Here is a 17,369-nt window from a genome sequence, read left to right on the forward strand (position 1 = left end):
CTTTTACTACTTTTTTCTGCACTTAGAGTCAATCCAGGGTAACAACACAGCTCCTATCACATCTTTATTTTCCTCTAGTGTTAGTTTATAACCTTCCACACTGTTGTTGTTGCAGTCAGTCGGTGAGCAACAGCTGGCAGACGGTGGCCAACCACGTGAAGAGCACGCTGTTCACCGTGCGGGGCCTGCGCCCCAACACCATCTACCTGTTCATGGTCAGAGCCATCAACCCCCAGGGCCTGAGCGACCCCAGCCCCATGTCAGACCCTGTCCGAACCCAAGGTAAGGGGCACTTCCCAGGATCACCTGCTGGAGCTGAAATGGAGGGAAGGAGCTGTGGGTTCACCAATAGGTCAGTCTGGCTGTTAGCGCTCTCACTGAAGGAATCGTGATTTGAGCTGCACCAGTAAAGATGAGAGCAGTCCAATGTTTGCTGCATCAGTCTGGGGCTTAGGAGGGAAAGGTTACATCCTTAATCCTTTGTACAGTGTAGACCTTTTGGTTTGCAGTTCAATTAGACTCCATTTGCCCCTGGTTACTATTGAAAGCAGTGTGAGTTACCCAAGCTTTTCTGAAAAGCACTCTGAATACTCTCCTCTCCTTAGTATCTTTCCTCTCCATGTCCTTTCTTCCTCTCCATTAGTAGGGATATACTATGATAACAAGTGTTTATAACTGTGTTTAGAATTATGTTTAATCAAAAGAAATGCACAACACATGTTGATTAATCTCAGCCAACGTTTAGTCAGAGAATTCATGTAAATAAAGGCATCTGCATGCTAAGAATCTATGGAAGTTATTCTGAGAAAGGTATGGCCCTTCTATTTACATACCTATATTTCTGAATTCTTTGTCTTAGTCCATTGCATAAACCAAGAGAGAAGGCTGAAGTGAAATTGCTCATTTGTAGGGTGGTGATAGGATTGGTAGCTGTGATCCTCCGCTGCTACTGAATCACCTACTGAAGTCTGTTCACTTTGCATCAAGCTCTAACTCAATATAACTGCCACAAACAGATTTCCCTTCACAGCATGGATTTTTTTTTTGTGGTTTTGACAAGACATTGCTTGAATATTTAATTCAAGAGTGTAGTTCTGTGTTAAACATGTCATAATACAAAACTTCATAATTCTTTGGAATCATAATTTTTCAAATCCAAAGTAATAGCTACTGTCACAGTTAATTTGAAATTAAATCTTCTGTCTCTGTTTATTATTATTCAGAGACTTCTGTCTCTGAAGATCTGAAGGTGCCCATGGAGAGCACATTCTGAGTCAGTCTCCAGCATATGTGTTGTAAGTTGTTTGGGTCCTTTGCTGGATGGAAAGAGACAAACAAGAGTAGGGTGGTACTTCTTTATCACATAACCATCCAGCCTCCCTTAGCCCAGCCTAGTCCTGAATAAATCTATCCTGAATCATTATACCCTCAAAGTAGTAATTATGGCTGGAAGAGGAAAAACAGAGCTGCCTTCTCAAAAGCTGGAGGAGTGAGTTATGCAGGGATTTCATGGCCTGCCTATCCATGGAGTATCAAAAATTTCCTTCTTTCTTATTTTCCCATTATTATAGGGTGAGTCATGCTTTTTATTGCAGCAGCCTTTTAGTCTGCATAACTTATCACCTAGCTAAAAAAAAAACAACAACTTTGTTTGGCATTTGAGTGTCAAGTATAGACTTTTTATCTGACATACTGACAAGCAATTTGATTTCAGTAAAAACATGTCTTTTAATTAGCTACAGCATGTGTTGCAGCTTCCATTTCCAGAAGCTGTTTAGCAGTCAAGCATACTGAGACATGTACAGGATTTATAGCTTCTTTGCAAGCCTACAGTTTAATAGAATTAAATCATAAAATCAATTGAAAATTAACATAATGTTTTGATGTGATTTCTAATTATGCCTGAATCCAATTCAGGCTCACAGAAGAAGCTGACACACAGCGGAAAGCCTATTCACGGTGGCCATGGAGAAATAGCAAAGCAGCTATAGCAGTGCTATAAAATAATAATTTGCAACAGGTGTCTGTGGTAGCTTTCATAGTTGAACATTTAATGTCTTGGTATTCAGTACAGCAAATACAAGTAATAGGATTTAATGTAAATTTTCACCAGTGAACTGCAAGTAAATAATCAGGTACTTTCAAAGGGTTTGTCTTACATGACTTATGTGAAATAAGGATAGAGAAATCAGTAACTACTCTAATGAAGGAGTTGATTTCTTGTTGGATTATTAACAGATGAAATCATTTACTAAAAAAACTCTTCCAAAAAACTATATATGTTCCTATCCCTGAAATCGAAATAATAATAAATAATAGCATATTCCCTGAGAGCTGATAAAAGAGGTATTAGAGAAAATATCTAACAAATTTAATTGTGATCAGGGTGTAGCTTCTTTCACCAGTTTTGCTTGAGTCATGATTCTATTATTCCAGTACTTAATTGTAGCCTTAGAGACAGATCAACTGCTTTTCCACCAGCAGCCTCCTAGGCATGAGGAAATGACATTGCACTGGAAGCATCATGCATGTTTTTAAGTGTACATACCAGAAAACTGAATTCCACATGTACATCTTGGCATTCACTTCTTACTGTTATTAGTCCATGTTATTCTGCTACATGTGTGCCGTGAAAATGATGAAATGCTGTTCATACAAAATACTTTGTGGAAATGTCTTTTCCTCTGAGGGAATACACAGGTACCTTGTTGGCTGTATACCACGGCATAACTTAATTTAAAATGTATCCATGGATAACTGTAGGTTTATTGTAGCAACAATCATAGCTTTTGGTGGATAGAAGGATTATACTCTATACCAGGCTGAGTTGCAGTTTTATTTTATAATTACTCTGATTCATGGCTGCTTCGAATAAACATAATTTGATAGACAGCCACCTTCACTGACACTCATATTTGGATTATATTCCCTTTGGAGATCCATGGAGCCATTTTAATTTGGATATCAATAGTAGCCTGTGGCAATATTGTTTATTGGTGGCTCAGAACCCATAACAATCCAGAATTAGGAGTGTGAATTATTGATCATCAAAAACTACTTACTTTCAAGACCTGGACATCCATGATTGCAGTTGTTAAATTTAAAGGTTTCATTTTTAAGACGAGTATTATGTCTTTTAAATAGATTTTAGAAGATAAAAAGAAATCATGTGATGTCTATTCCCATATCTAAGTCCATCAGAAAGGGAAAAAACTCTTACGGATGTATCCTTTTCACAAGGATATGATGTTGATCCAAAAAATGAGGAACTGTGACTATAACTTTGACTATTGAATCCTAAGGGAAGACCAAGCAGAATGCAGAGATGCCTAGACAGGCATGACCATAATTTATCAGTCCTTTTTTGAATATCTGTATAATCAGATACTGACTAGAAGAAACAATTCCCCCACACACTTTGAAGGGCACATTATCTTGAAGAGAAAATTTTTGTGGTAGATTGTTTTTACTGGCCTTTTACTAGATGGGAATCAGTTTGGCTTCCTAAATTAATTTTTTTTTCATGTTTGCACTAGATTTCATTAGCTATGTCTGTTAAGGGAAAAGTTGCTTTGCAGGGGAAAATGCTATTTTTAGTATTTGATTTCTTGTGTGCATGGCATGTGGGGAGAGGAAGCTTAGTGAAAGTTTGGAAACATATAATGACTTAATGTCATGTGTGCTCTGGCAAAATAAAAAAAGCACTGTTCATTTTCTTCAATTATACTAACCAATTTGGTTCCAGACATCTGTGCAGCATTATTATTATCTGAGTACTTTGGAACTAGTGAACATTGCGTCTCTCTCATCATTTACCCGAGCTGAGAAAACTTTGCCATCTAGTCAGAATACTCCTTTAATCATATTTATATTTCATGATTTCCTAAGTGGATAGAGGTGGATGGTTTGTTTGCATTATTTGATATTTGTCTAAATTTCAACCTTAGTGCTGTATTTTTTTTAAAAAACAGAGGATTTTCAAGTCAGGTCATTAGGCTATTCAGTAAATTTTATTGATGCCATATATAGCTCTTCTCATTAAAGTGATGCTTTCATATGTGTGCCTGGCAGATATCAGCCCCCCAGCACAAGGTGTGGATCACAGGCAAGTCCAGAAGGAGCTGGGAGATGTCATCGTACGGCTGCACAATCCTGTTGTGCTGACTCCCACGACAGTGCAAGTCACCTGGACGGTAAAGCTTCTGCTCTTCTTACCTTCACAGTACTTTCAGTCTGCCTATTTTACCTATTTATCCCTTCAGTGTTTTACCACCCAGAAAAGAGCCAGTCTTGACCCCAGCGTGAGTTCTCTGACAGTCTAACATACAGCAGTGTGTGTGTACATATGTATGTGAGTATATATATGTGTGTGTGTGTGTGTATAAATATGGCAATGAAATAGTCATTTTCTCTTTCATGTCAGGCAGGTTCAATTTCTTCAGTCTTCTTGAAACAAGTGAGCTGTCTGACTAGAAAAAGATTATCAAAATTAGTATGTTTGAAGGATAATTGATCTGTGGATTCATTATGCTGCACGTCAGGAAATAATCAAAGTTAAATATCAACAAGAAATTGCTGCGTGAAAAAGTACTGTCTGCTTCAAGTCATAGTGACCTCTGACAATACCCTATTATTTAGTGACCTGAAAATCAAAATTATCTTTCCTACAAAGCACTTGTAGTGAAGTCAGAAGCACGTGGTGCTAGTGCCTGACACACTGTCTATCATCTGGTTTGCCAGCACAAGCCTTACCCACAATGAGTGAATATCCTTTCATTAGGGAAGACCAGAGTCTTTTGGGCAGTGCTTAACAACATTTCTATTTGAGGGGTCAAACTACTGGGTAGAATTTCTAATATGGTGTTTGGCTTTCAAATTGCTCTCTTTCCCTTCCTGAGGCTTGATGGAAAGGATTTGTAAGAGTAGGAGAATATTCTTGGGGCACTGCACACCAGAAAAAAGTGCTTTGCTCTTGGGGTATCTGCCAAGAGTTGAAGAGTGAGAGAAAACTGCCCTGCACAACATGAAAACAGTTGTATTCATCCCATATTCAATGGGATGAATTCTGCTAAGGGGGCATTCACAATGCTCAGGGTTTTTCTTCTGCATGTCATATTGCTGAGAGCTTAATGTGTGCAGGGGATTATACAAGAGGAGATAAGAAGTGTGGTGATAGATTGTGTATTATAAGGATTACTGTTGTTTTTGCACAACACGGCCATTATTATGGGGACTTATGCACCATCCTTGTTCTGACAGATTTCAGTGGTCAGGGTACAGATTAGAATAAATAGAGAAACCCACAATTTTTTCTTCTGTGGAAGATTATTTAGAGCATGTGTCACTGCATTTTGCCATCAAGGATATCAACACGCAGCTTGGCTTTCTTAAAATGCTGCATGTTTCAGCTACAATTCCTCCAGAACAGGTTGACTAACCTTTGTGGCAAAACCCTTTTGACCAAGCAGATGGATCAGTAGTAGAAACTTTGGATGTTAGCAGAGATTGTAAAGCTGAACCACATCGATGTGGTACTCCTTCAATTCCATTTTTGGGTGTGGTATCTATCAGAAATACAGATTTATAGGCTGGCCCTTGCTTTAGCATATACTGCAAAAGGAAGCTCCAGTATGAACAGAATTCAGTTTTGTACCATGTAACCAACGTCATTATATTTTTAATTTGATATATATATATATGTGTGTGTGTGTGTGTGTGTGTGTGTATATATGTATGTATATGTATGTGTGCGATATATATTCGTCTAAAAGAATTTCCTGGTGCCCCTACTGAACAAATGAGTGAAGAAATGGTGAGGTAAAGATAAATTGTTGGAAATGCTATGGATACCAGCTTATTGGGAAGATCCCTCAAAGCAGTGACCCTGTGCCACCTGACAAGCACAGAGACCTCTGTAGAGGCATTTTGGAATTGCCCAGGGGAAGAAAGACACAAAGAAAGATCTCTGAAGCAGCTAATTAGAAACTACCCAGCAACCAGAACAAAAACAATTAATTAACCATAGTCTCTAGGAAAAAAACCCACTCTATCCAGAGAATAAAGTCCACACTATTAACATAAAATGGATAGATAGTGGAGCTATGATACAAAAGGACAGAAGTGCCATGAGAGTCATAAGACTCTTTATGTGGGTTTTATGCAGTTCAAAGGGTGAATGCCAAGGAATGTCCTTGGTTACTGACTTTGTGGCATCGTGACTCACAGCAAATTAACACCGCTTTCTTCTATCCTTTATGAGATTGCTTTGGTTTTACTTTTTTTTGGTTTTTTTGTTCAAATTTGAATTTAAATTTTCAGGAATAGTTCCCTGTGGCTGTGTTGCAATTTTAAAATCTGCACATGCATATACACACATATTTTGAAAAGAAAGTCAGGCTTACAATGTCAGTGTTAAAGAATAAGAGGAATGTCAAAAGTTAAATTTTCATTGCCACTTAAATTTATTCCTCTTGTGTATAGATATTAAAATATAGCTGTAATTATCTGGTCACATAGAGGATCTCGTCTTCATGGAGCTATTAAACATTTCTTTTTATCTTCTTTATTCTCTGTGTGGTGCCAGGTCTTATTAAATTCATACCATTGAAACCTTGCATTGAATAAAAATTATTATTTTGTCTCACATGCTTGCTTATCTGTCATGCTCTCAACCGTAACATTTGTGTGCTTCACAAATAATACTGAATTTAACATCACAATGATAAAAATGTGTCATTATCCTAACTTTACACACAGAGAGGTGAGGTGCAGAGATAGTTATTGCTGATGAGACTTGTGGAGGCAGATATGCCCACTGTTATCAAATGGCTAATTTTAAGCCTTGAACATGATTTATTTTTACTTTTATTAAAACATTTCACATTGCAAGAGCATATTCTGTACTCCAAGAGCTGTTTTAGCTGACCTCAGCTATGGGTCAGCACTTCTAGCCTCAGTGGGCATTAAACTGAAAGTTTCATTAGTGACCAAATATGAAATGTTCCCTGGCATTATAAAGAAGCCCTGTGGCACAAGCAGGAATAAAAAAATCAGTTCTTCAACATGGCAAAAGAATAGCTGCTTTGAAATCCTTACTGCCTTTTTGAAGGCTAGCAAGCAGAAGAATAGTTTATTTACCTCTGTTTTTTTTAAATTTGATGTTGATTTAAAATGAATGTACTTCACTGGAAGCTTCAGCAGTCAAGTCCAAATTATCATCCCCATTTGCCGTGTTCCTGTAGGATACTGAATGCTAGTGCAGTTGGAATTTCCAGAGACTCCTGTGAGTCCGTGCCAGGGTGCTCAGCACAGCATGCAAGCTACTCTGCCCAGCTGGAGAATTGCTGTGGCTATTGCTGTGGGAGCAGAGGATTTCTTAGGATATTTTGGGATAGAAATTTGCATGCTACAGACCATATTGCAAAATGTGTTTAGGGTGCAGATTAGCAGGAGTTTATATCTGAAAGGAGTTTATATCTGCAGCATAAGCTTTACTGTGAGTTTCTTGCCGTTGTTTTAACAACCTAATAGCCATTGAACCAGTCTGGTGTTCAGCTGTGGCATGTGCAGGGAAAATTAGCTTCCTGCTCTGCAGAAATGGTTTTGCAGTTGCCTCCTGCACCATGGACTCTTAAAGGGGGTGAGAAGGAGCACACAGGACCAATTCTGCTTGTAGATCACGTTAGGTCAGTGCTGAGCACCACCTACCCAGGATCTGCCCTCTCCTGCCTTTCACAGTAGCATCTGCATGTCCTGCCATGTCCTTTCAGGGAGCATATGTGTCTTAATATCAGCAACTCTTGCAGATCTTTTGGGCTGATATCACCCACTAGAAATATTCTCTGCTCCCAGTATTCAACACAGAGAATTCCTGCAGTTGCAGAAATAATGCTGAGTAATTTGTGTAAGGAAGTGGCAACCATTTACATTCTTTATCCTTTCATCAAGGCAGAGTGCATGTTTCTGCAGCTCTGCCTACGTGTGAATGTGTGCCAAACTTGGAGTTGCATAGCTGAATTAATGCCTTTAATCATATAAGGATATTTTTAGTAATCTGCTCGTGGCATGACACATCACTACCACAGAAATGGAGGAAATTGTGAAGTCACTGTCACTTTGTATTTTATGTGACCATGTAACTGTAGATAGACATACACATTATGTATGCACACGTGTGTGGGTGTATATGTGAAATATACCTGTCCTACCTCTCACAAATATTTCTGGTTAAACCATATAATTACCCAAGAGTCATTTTTTTATTAGTTTGGAAACTCTGAACAAAATTTAAAAATCCACATTTCTCAGTAAGTAAAGTGCCCTCTGAGTAGTTTCCCAACATTTTGACCCTATAGAAGGCCCTGGCTTTAATTGGGTATGAGAGATAGCTTTGTATCCTCTCCTTGATACTGAATGTGACTGGATGTTTATAGAAAATATTAAAAATGTGCAATATTTTCTTTTGTCAGTACCTTCCCAGACTCTGAATGATGAAATTACTGTCAATAATCTGCTATTTGGGCAGATCACTCTGCCCTGCTGTAATCAAGTTACTAGTTGAAAGCTCTATGAGATTCAAGCAAGCCTCAAATCAGACTAGTTTATAGCACCCATAAATGTGACAGCCTTGTGGTACTACTGCATTCTGCTTTCATATTCCTTCTATTGTTTAGTCTTTCAATTTAAGATCTTAGAGGTCTGGGAGGAAAAGATGTGTATGGATGATTTGTCTGGAAGCAGATACAAAAGTATGAGAGACTGAAAATTGGTATTCTTTAGATATTACCCAGGGGTCCAGCTCTTCTCAGTAAGGTGGGGGTGGGTTTCTGTCTGTGCCACGCTGTACAAAATGCTTTCCACACTGTGTTGTAGCAACACAGTGCTACTGTTCAGTCAGGCCAGTTCTGAATTTTCAGTTTTCTCCACTAGGCAGCAGTCAGTAGAGCTTAAAAATAGAGCAAAGACAAGATGGAAAGTTCTAACAAAGTTATGCCATTTTTCAGTGTAGCTTCTAACTAAGAAGTAAAGCAAGACTCAAACTCAGTGTTTGATTATTAAACATCATAACCCTATATTGTAATTTAGGTTAAAAATCTCTATTGCAAAGTGGCTAAAAGCATTGTTTTTGCTGAATTTTGTACTAAATGTGAGGGTCATAAAGTCTTTATATCCATAAAACATTTAGTTAATCAAAGTCAAACATGGATAAAAACAGTTTACTCTGATTTACAGACTCCCTTCATCTGGAAACAGCTGCTTAATGTTCTTCTTAAAAACACAGCTTGATTCTTTCGGTATTAACAAGCTATTATTGTGAGTTATATCCCTCTTTCAGTGCATAAATTCACTTAAAGTGAATGCAGAGAAGTTTATAAAATGCAAGCTTAATGTTGTTGTAACATATGTTGCAAGGTTTTTAACAGTGACAGTTTTGATGAAAGACATTTCTGCCTTGCTTTCATAAATAAAGCTTTCTTCTTGCTTGCCTTGCTTTTTAATGTCTAAGAATCTGTGTCCCCTCTGAATGCCTCAATAAACTGTAACAAGATTATAGGAGGAGCATAATAGAGCATGGTTTGGGTTTTCAGCCTTAAATTCATTTATTCTTAAGAGAAGTCAAACACATGTTTCTCTAATTCTGGAATATCTTTGAGCAGGCAAATTGACAAGAACATAAGAAATATCCTACTTGTTGAGTCTAAGTTATAATACAGAATTACCAAACAGCCTGCTCTGTGGTCTTGTTATATGTGCTGCACTTTCTTTGCTCCTTATTTGGCAGCTACAGAAGCAGTTTGGTTTGGTTTACTTTTAGCAATCAAATTGGTTTTGGTTTTTTGGTGTTTTTTCCCAGGAAAAATCTGTGCAAGAATCATAACGCCTTGATTTTTGGGGTTTTTTTTGGAAGATAAATAGATGCATGCAACCTCTCTTAGATAAAACACATAGGAAACATTTCTTCGAATAAAAATCTTATTTATCGGATAAAATTGTTAAACTTCTATGGTCCAATCTTGAATTCTGCTTGCCTAGCAACAAATAAAATACAAACCAAAACCAACATTCCATCTCCATCTGATGGTCTGAGAGCATCATAACTCCAGGATGCAAAGGGGCTGCTCAGGCTGTGAACACAAGAAACAGCACATGTCTTTGGAAGTTGTTTTCTCTGCATCTGTCTTATGTTTATTTTAATGTGCTGTGCATTTCATGAGCTGTGAGCCAAGTAATGGACTAATTGTAAGCATGTAGGGTATCTTCAAAGACTTGTCCTTTTCTGAAAGAATTTGTTTTTCTTTTCTTCTCCTATTTCAGCGCATCGGTAGCCAAGATGTGCTTAGTAAGTTTACATGCAGCAAGCCTTATGCCAAAGTTTTCTTTGCATGATTTATTGTAGGGGTGGGGGCCTTGTTTTATGATTTAAGGTGGTATTCGTCATGATATATAGAGCTGGAGAAAGAAAAGCAGAAAGAAATATTCTATAACCAGTAATGTGAGACAAATACTCTTTGTAGACAATTAATCAACAGGGACTTACAAGAAGGTAGTTAGATTAATAAATTCAGCATCGTAACCGTGAATTCTCTCTTTTTGACGAAGGCAGAATTATTCTAGGCAGCTGTTTTGTTTTCTTTTTACACAGTTTTTCAGGGTTTGGGTGGTTTGTTGGGGGTTTTTGTTTGTTTGTTTGTTTGCTGTAGTGTGTTTATGGATGTGTTATTTATGGTCATGTCCAGGTGGACCGCCAGTCCCAGTTTATCCAGGGCTACCGCGTGCTGTACCGCCAGACCTCGGGCCTGCCCGCCCCAGCCACCTGGCAGAACCTGGAGGTCAAAGTCCCCACCGAGCGCAGCGCCGTCCTCGTCAGCCTCAAAAAGGGGGTCACCTATGAGATCAAGGTGCGCCCTTACTTCAATGAGTTCCAAGGGATGGACAGTGAATCCAAGTCTGCTCGCACCACAGAGGAAGGTTGGTAAAAGGGGCACAAAAGCAATGAGCTTTCGTAGCTGGCACTGGAGGTTATTCTATGCGTGCATGTGATAATTTCTGTTTGTTACACACTGAGGTGATGTTAAAATTTGATATAATATTCAGCTTTGTGCTGTGAATATCCCCTGAGAAAGCACTGCACTGGTCTTATATTCTTCTGGCTGATACATCCTTCTAAGGTGCAGGTGGCTTTTGGTCTTCCAAAAAGTGTTCACTGCAGCCATTCTTTTGTAAGCGCTGCTGTTGCAATAAAAGTCTTTGGTCTGCACTTTGAAAATAAAATAAATGCAAGCTCTCACAGATGAGTGTTTGATACTAAGCACATCCTTCTGAATGGGTAATAATGTAGATGAACAGTTGGCTGGGAAACGAGGAGTAGTGAAGGACATGTATTTAACTAGTCTGGAGAAACTCCAGTCTCAAGGGCACTCCACAGTTTCTGTTAGCACAGTGTTCGTGAAATTGCCCTGTTCAGTACTGCAGAGGATTCCCCTGAGCACCTTTGAAGCCTCTCTGAAACAGTCAGGATTCAGAGAGAGTGAACAGTTTATACTTCTGAAATGCTCAAGCTTTTATATCTATAGCATTTAGCCTTGTATATAGTTGTGCTAAAGCATGTGCACTCCAGGGCTGCTGGAGTTTACATGCTTTAGCACATGTGTTCAACTGTTTTGAACAGTAAAGTCACTGGAGTGAGATATAAGTAATTTTAATAATTTGCTGTTAGAAACCCACCTTTCTACCTATGTAATGCAGTCTTTGCCTGAGAATCTCTCCTGTAAAAGTAGGATGGTCCTAACAGTGAGGGTTCATCTCTCTGTGTCACTGATTTTTAATTTTTAAAATTTCTTTAAAGCAAGAGAAAGAAATACTGGTGAAGTTTTAAGATGTTCATATGGTTTCAATGGGTTTTGAGTGCACTCTTTCCTTCCTATTGAAAGTGCATCTTAATCATTTACAGTGGTCTCCTGAGGTTTAATTTAGTGCTGATTGCCAAGTACTCTTTAATTCTAGAACAGACTTGCTTATTACTCACTTTTCTCTTTGATTTGTTATGATTATTACCCAACATGTAAGTAAAACTGAAGATAACTTGGTTGCACTTTGTACTTTATGGATGAGGAAATTCAGAGTCCTGCAACATGTAGAAGAGTGTGAAGGAAGGCAGTTTTCAAGTCTGATTTGGAATTTGGGATTTTATGATCCCCAGTTCTTTGTTCAAACTATAAAGTCTATATCAGTTGGTGAAGAATATGTTTGCAGACCTTTGAACAATGTTATTTTGAACAAAAAAGAAAATTTTAAAAATATTTATACAGATTTGCCTCTTGTCCAATTTCAATTGATTTTTAGTGTTTATTTAGTTCATGTAACTGTTTCTTGCTAAAGGTAAATTAAGAACTACTGAAAAAGAGAGCAGGTCTTATACCTCCTGTCTATTTCTATAAAATACTTGAGGAATGACATTCTCTTTTATAAACCTTAGCTCCCAGCAGAGCTTGTCAGGTAATTTCCTACCTTAAAGGACACTTTGTTCATGTGGAATAGCTTTCCACATAGTGAAGATTTAAAAAAAATATTCCTGTACATATCCTGCAGATATGTATAACTCGCAGCCTAGGATCTGCTTTGTAGAATAATATAACCTTCAAGGAGTCTGTTTACAAGTATCTCTTCTGAAAAAACGTCAGCAGGACCCATAATATTATCACCAGAAAAATGTCAGCTCCTGTAAAAAAATTCTTCCTCTTCCTTGAGTGATAAAATTAGGTCCTTCCACTATAAAATTATGACATTCAGTAAATGCAGTTCTACAGATATTTCCCTTAACTCCTCATGTTATCTTTGCAATTATATTGATGTTCATGTATTCAAAAACAGTATCAACTAAATGTTTACTGACAGTGGTTTGCTCCCCTTCCACTGAAGAAAGATGGCAGTCTGTGATTCCATTTCAAAAATGAGCTTTTTTTAGACTTGACTTTTAAAAAACGTTAGCTATACTAATTTTAGAAAATAATTTGTAAAAGCGATACGAGTGTTGGAAGTTTTTTTTGCAACATCAAAGCAAATATCCCTGGTAATGGCAAAGGATGACAGAAAGGTAGTAGCAACTTTCTGCTGGATTGGATTTTGCATGCAATGTTACTTCTGAAGCCTACCTCTAAAAATCAATTTTGCTGCAGTTAGACTTTTCCTCTAGATCAGACATTTGTAACAGTTCAGTATCCATCCATCTCCTGCCTCTTTGGCCTTGTGAAGGTAACAAATGGAATTCAGTTTGGCTGCGTCTGGAAAAGATGAGCAGCGATTTGGGTTCTTTCATATCTGTAAGAAGAAGCTGAGCACTGGAATAATTGACCTGTCAAGAAGCAGGCAAGGTGTTCTCCACAAGCCAGCAGCAAGGGAAATGAGAAAACGGTTTTAAAAATGTTATTTTTCAATGTGATCTGTTTAATAACTGCAGCGGTGTCAGACGAGTGGCTTAATTTATATCACGGTGCCAGCTCACAGAGCGATTTTATCAGAGGGAGGAAGCTGAGCTGGTACATTCTAACATGTGTACACACATATAGTGGGAGCTAAATCAAAGATTTTATTTTATAATTTTCACTATTTCATTCATAGTTTCTCTAGAGACAGATGATTTTTTTTTTTCCTCAGTTGCATCCACTGTTAAATCTCCTTTGGAATAACATTATGGAGTAGTACTTGTCCTGCATCTTGTTTGTCACCACAAAAATATGACAGGAATGGAAGTCTCCTTAGCTTTTATCAGCTGCTCTCTGTCAGATTCTGCTCACTTTAATGCAGCTTAAAATGATACTTCCACAGCTGCATTCATTAGCTGCAATTTTAATTCTGCTTCAAATTTATCCTGTGTCCTCAAAAAACCTCAAAAAACCGACACACCCTGGTAGCATATTACCTAGAATGTTCATGCACTTTAAATGTAAAGACAAATTAATACAGTATGTTTTTTTTTTTTTTATTTTAGAGTATGCTATTCATTTTGCATTTCTTTTGCATTTACACTCCCCTTGCCCCCCGGTATGCATTATAAGACATTATATATATATATATATATATATATATATATATATATATATATTGCAGGTATGCAATATAAGACATTTTATTTCTGAATGCCCTTTTTGTTTCAGTAAGGAAAGTAAATATGTTTGAGCAAGTTGTTCCATTGTACTGAAAACCAAAATGAGTTATGCAGAGTTAAGCTTAGCCATTTTTATAATTGTTATTTTCACGTAAAATACTCTAATTAATATTACACCCATACGTTTATTCACGGTTTTATTGTTATTGAATAACTTGAAGGCTTTTAAAATGCTAATTTTTTACCGTGTGGCAAATTATTTCACTTGCCATAAAATACACAATGCAGCTGTTTATTTCACCAATTTTATGCTTTGCACGATTGCAAGGAGTAGCCCAAGGCAACCTTTCCATGCTTCACTCGAGCTGGCTAAGAGTCAAATTGTCCACAATTCAGCTCCATTTCTCCCCTCCAGTTCCCTGTTTCTCTCCACCAGGCAAGGTCACAAGGACTCTACCAAGCATTATTAGCTTTGCAGCTGAACCAGCATCTGAAAATGTAGTTGTCGAAATGTGAAGCCTCCCAGGACTGTAGTATGTGTTTCATTTTTCATCTAAAATATTTTTATTTCTGCCGTAATCCTGTGTGGTTCCTTGTCCTCACCTCTGATACCCTAGTTTGAAGTTGTGTGATTCCTGCAGCAGCGCACTCCAATTTTTCAGGGTTATCAGGGTAAAGATTTGAGCTTGGCTCCATGAGCTTGTGCCAGGTCAAGTGCTGAGGAGCTTCCAGCATGGGAACACAGCCAGCCTCAAAGAAGCTGTGGAGAACAATAGAAATATCTGAATTGACTCAGGAGGCTTGAACACTTCTGATATCTGTAGCTGTGTTTGTGTTAAACATGCCAGACTTTAATACAAAGATGCCAGGGGCTCTTGGCTTTTCTGGGAAGCAGGGTCCAAGGATGGGCATGGATATCTGTTAAAGATAAGACTAGAGTTCTGTTGCCATAAAGTTTAGCAGTGAAGAAGTCTCTCTGGCCAGGGGGCTGGAGTCAGGGAGCCTTGACACATGATATGAGATGCCCCAAACCATGTTGTTATCTAGGGTTGAAGTTGGGGCAGGAGAGTGATAAATATTTTAGGTTCTGGTATGATGTCTACCATAAGTTTTCAAAATCAGCTTTCATATTTCATATTAAATGTTTTAAGATCAGATTAAAAGCAGTGAAAAATATATGGAAGACAAATTCCACAAGTATTTATTAAAGACAGACACCTAACTAGAACAGAAGGTGTCTAAGCAACAGCCTCCTGTGAACTGGAAAATTGTCCTGGAGAGGTATCACTCCATGCTTGCTTTATTAGTTCACACTTTTCTGGCCTCTTTCTATTAGTTTCATTGAAGACTGGGTAGGTGGACTGGGAGAGATGGAATAAATAAATTCTAGGACCAGTTCCAAGCAGCTGCTATCCATCAGCTTTCCCCCCCAGGGACTATACCTTAATATAATACAGCCAACCTCGGTGGCCTAGCTTGCCACTGTGGTGGAGTTTCAACACTTGCCTGGGAGCAAGGGAAGGATGAGGGGGCCTGCAAGAAGTTTTAGGTGGCTGAGCAGAGCCATTTTGACAGTCTTCTGCCCTGGCAGCCACAGCCACGCTAGGAGAGCCCAGTATGGATATGGCAGATGCTCACAGAGGAGACCTTTCCATAGCAGGGCTCCTGCACCACTTCTCTGAGCCAACAGAAGCGCCCTGCTGCTGGTGTAGCTGCAAGAGGGGCTTTGTCAGCATAGCTCTGGTCACTAATAACTATGTTGTTAAATTTTTTTTTTGGCGTTTCTAGATAACAAGCAGGCCTGGGAAGCAGTTGTCTCGTAAAATTGGCCTTGATGTGCAGTGACCAGCCAAACAGCTGTGAATGGTTGAACTGAACATGACTGAAGAGAAAGCAATTTGCCTAGGGGCAGAAAAGGACAGAAGTATATATGTGACCTAACTTAGCACCTGCTCTATTCACTGGTTTTTGATGTAAAGCCATGAACATTTTAAGCCTTTTCCAGTTTGGGCATGCAGTTCTATGTTTAAACCTGGTATTGTCTTCCTGGAGAGCAAACAAAAATAGGTCATTAAATGTTGGCTGCTCACATCATTATTAGACCATGTAAAAATAGAAGAACCAAACAGCTTTCAGGCCAGGTGAAGCAGCCTCACATGTGACTTAGTTGATACATCCATAGTTATTCATGCCTATTGTGGAAAACAAAAGCAAATGTGAGAGCAGTTCCAATGCAAACTTAAGAAATGCCAAATATTAATAAATAAGGAGTGATTTGTATTGATTCTCCATTGCCACAAATTCCACACTGTCATTCAGCCCTCTGCTTCTCTTCAGAAGGGCATTTATCAACATTGTCAGTGCCTGGCAAAAGTGCATCCCTAGGAGTGTGAGTTTTCTATGTCTGTTTGATCTTGCACTGCTTCAGCAAAATACATGTCCTAACAAATGGATTAATGCCTTGCTTCTCTTTGCTCCCTCTCCTTGGTGTAGCTCCAAGTGCCCCTCCTCAGTCTGTCACTGTCCTGACAGTTGGAAATCACAACAGCACAAGCATCAGCATCTCATGGGATCCTCCCCCTCCAGATCACCAAAATGGAGTCATCCAGGAGTACAAGGTACACACCATGTCTGATGGGAGGGCTGTGTGTTTGGGGAAACAGCCTGCTTGAATTACAGAACAATAGCACTGTTTATGGATTTAGATTCTGACAGCATTTACAGCTGCCCAAATAATTATATGGAGAAAGAGGACTGACTGCTTATGGATTTCTTTATTATTATTATTATTACTATTATTATTACTACTGTTATTTTAAAAAGCAAAAACACCATGAGATTGATATGAAAGAGAGCTGTAATTTCTAGGCAGTTTACAGTTCTTCTATTTCTAGCTTTTCCCTGCTGTGGAACAAGAAGAAGAGGGGATATTTTTTTGTAAGGGGCTTCTGCACTCCAAAGACAGGCAGTGAAGTCCCTGTCTTGGAGTACCTTCAATCTGTCAGCAAAGCTGGCAGGAAAGTTGCTTCTTACTTCCTCTGCAAAAATGCCAATCCTAGCACTTCAAGGTCAAAGTCAAGGACTGTGGTTCTGGGAGAATCAAGACTTCTTCCAAGTACTATCTCTGTCAAGCTTCACAACTTAGAGTGCCAGGTTGTTTGCTCTGAAAAACAGGTTGAACACAACTAGTATATCCAAAGCTTACTACATGAGAGTAACTTGAATTGATTGTATTTTCTTCCTTTTTGTTGCTATGATGGCTCAA

The 17,369-nt window shown here is 38.5% G+C and overlaps 1 protein-coding gene across 1 annotated transcript in view; it reads left to right on the forward strand.

The window, feature by feature from the left end:
- The window catches only part of ROBO2 (roundabout guidance receptor 2), a 428,736-nt gene that overhangs the window by 346,449 nt on the left and 64,918 nt on the right, over positions 1 to 17,369 (forward strand). Inside the window, exons 13-16 of the mRNA XM_084226210.1 lie at positions 116 to 282; positions 4,072 to 4,193; positions 10,737 to 10,968; positions 16,598 to 16,722. Of these exons, the coding sequence (XP_084082336.1) occupies positions 116 to 282; positions 4,072 to 4,193; positions 10,737 to 10,968; positions 16,598 to 16,722 (646 nt within the window). The remainder of the gene's footprint in view (positions 1 to 115; positions 283 to 4,071; positions 4,194 to 10,736; positions 10,969 to 16,597; positions 16,723 to 17,369) is intronic.

Source organism: Fringilla coelebs (genome assembly GCF_963513975.1).
Source record: "Fringilla coelebs genome assembly, chromosome: 2".
NCBI lineage: Eukaryota > Metazoa > Chordata > Aves > Passeriformes > Fringillidae > Fringilla > Fringilla coelebs.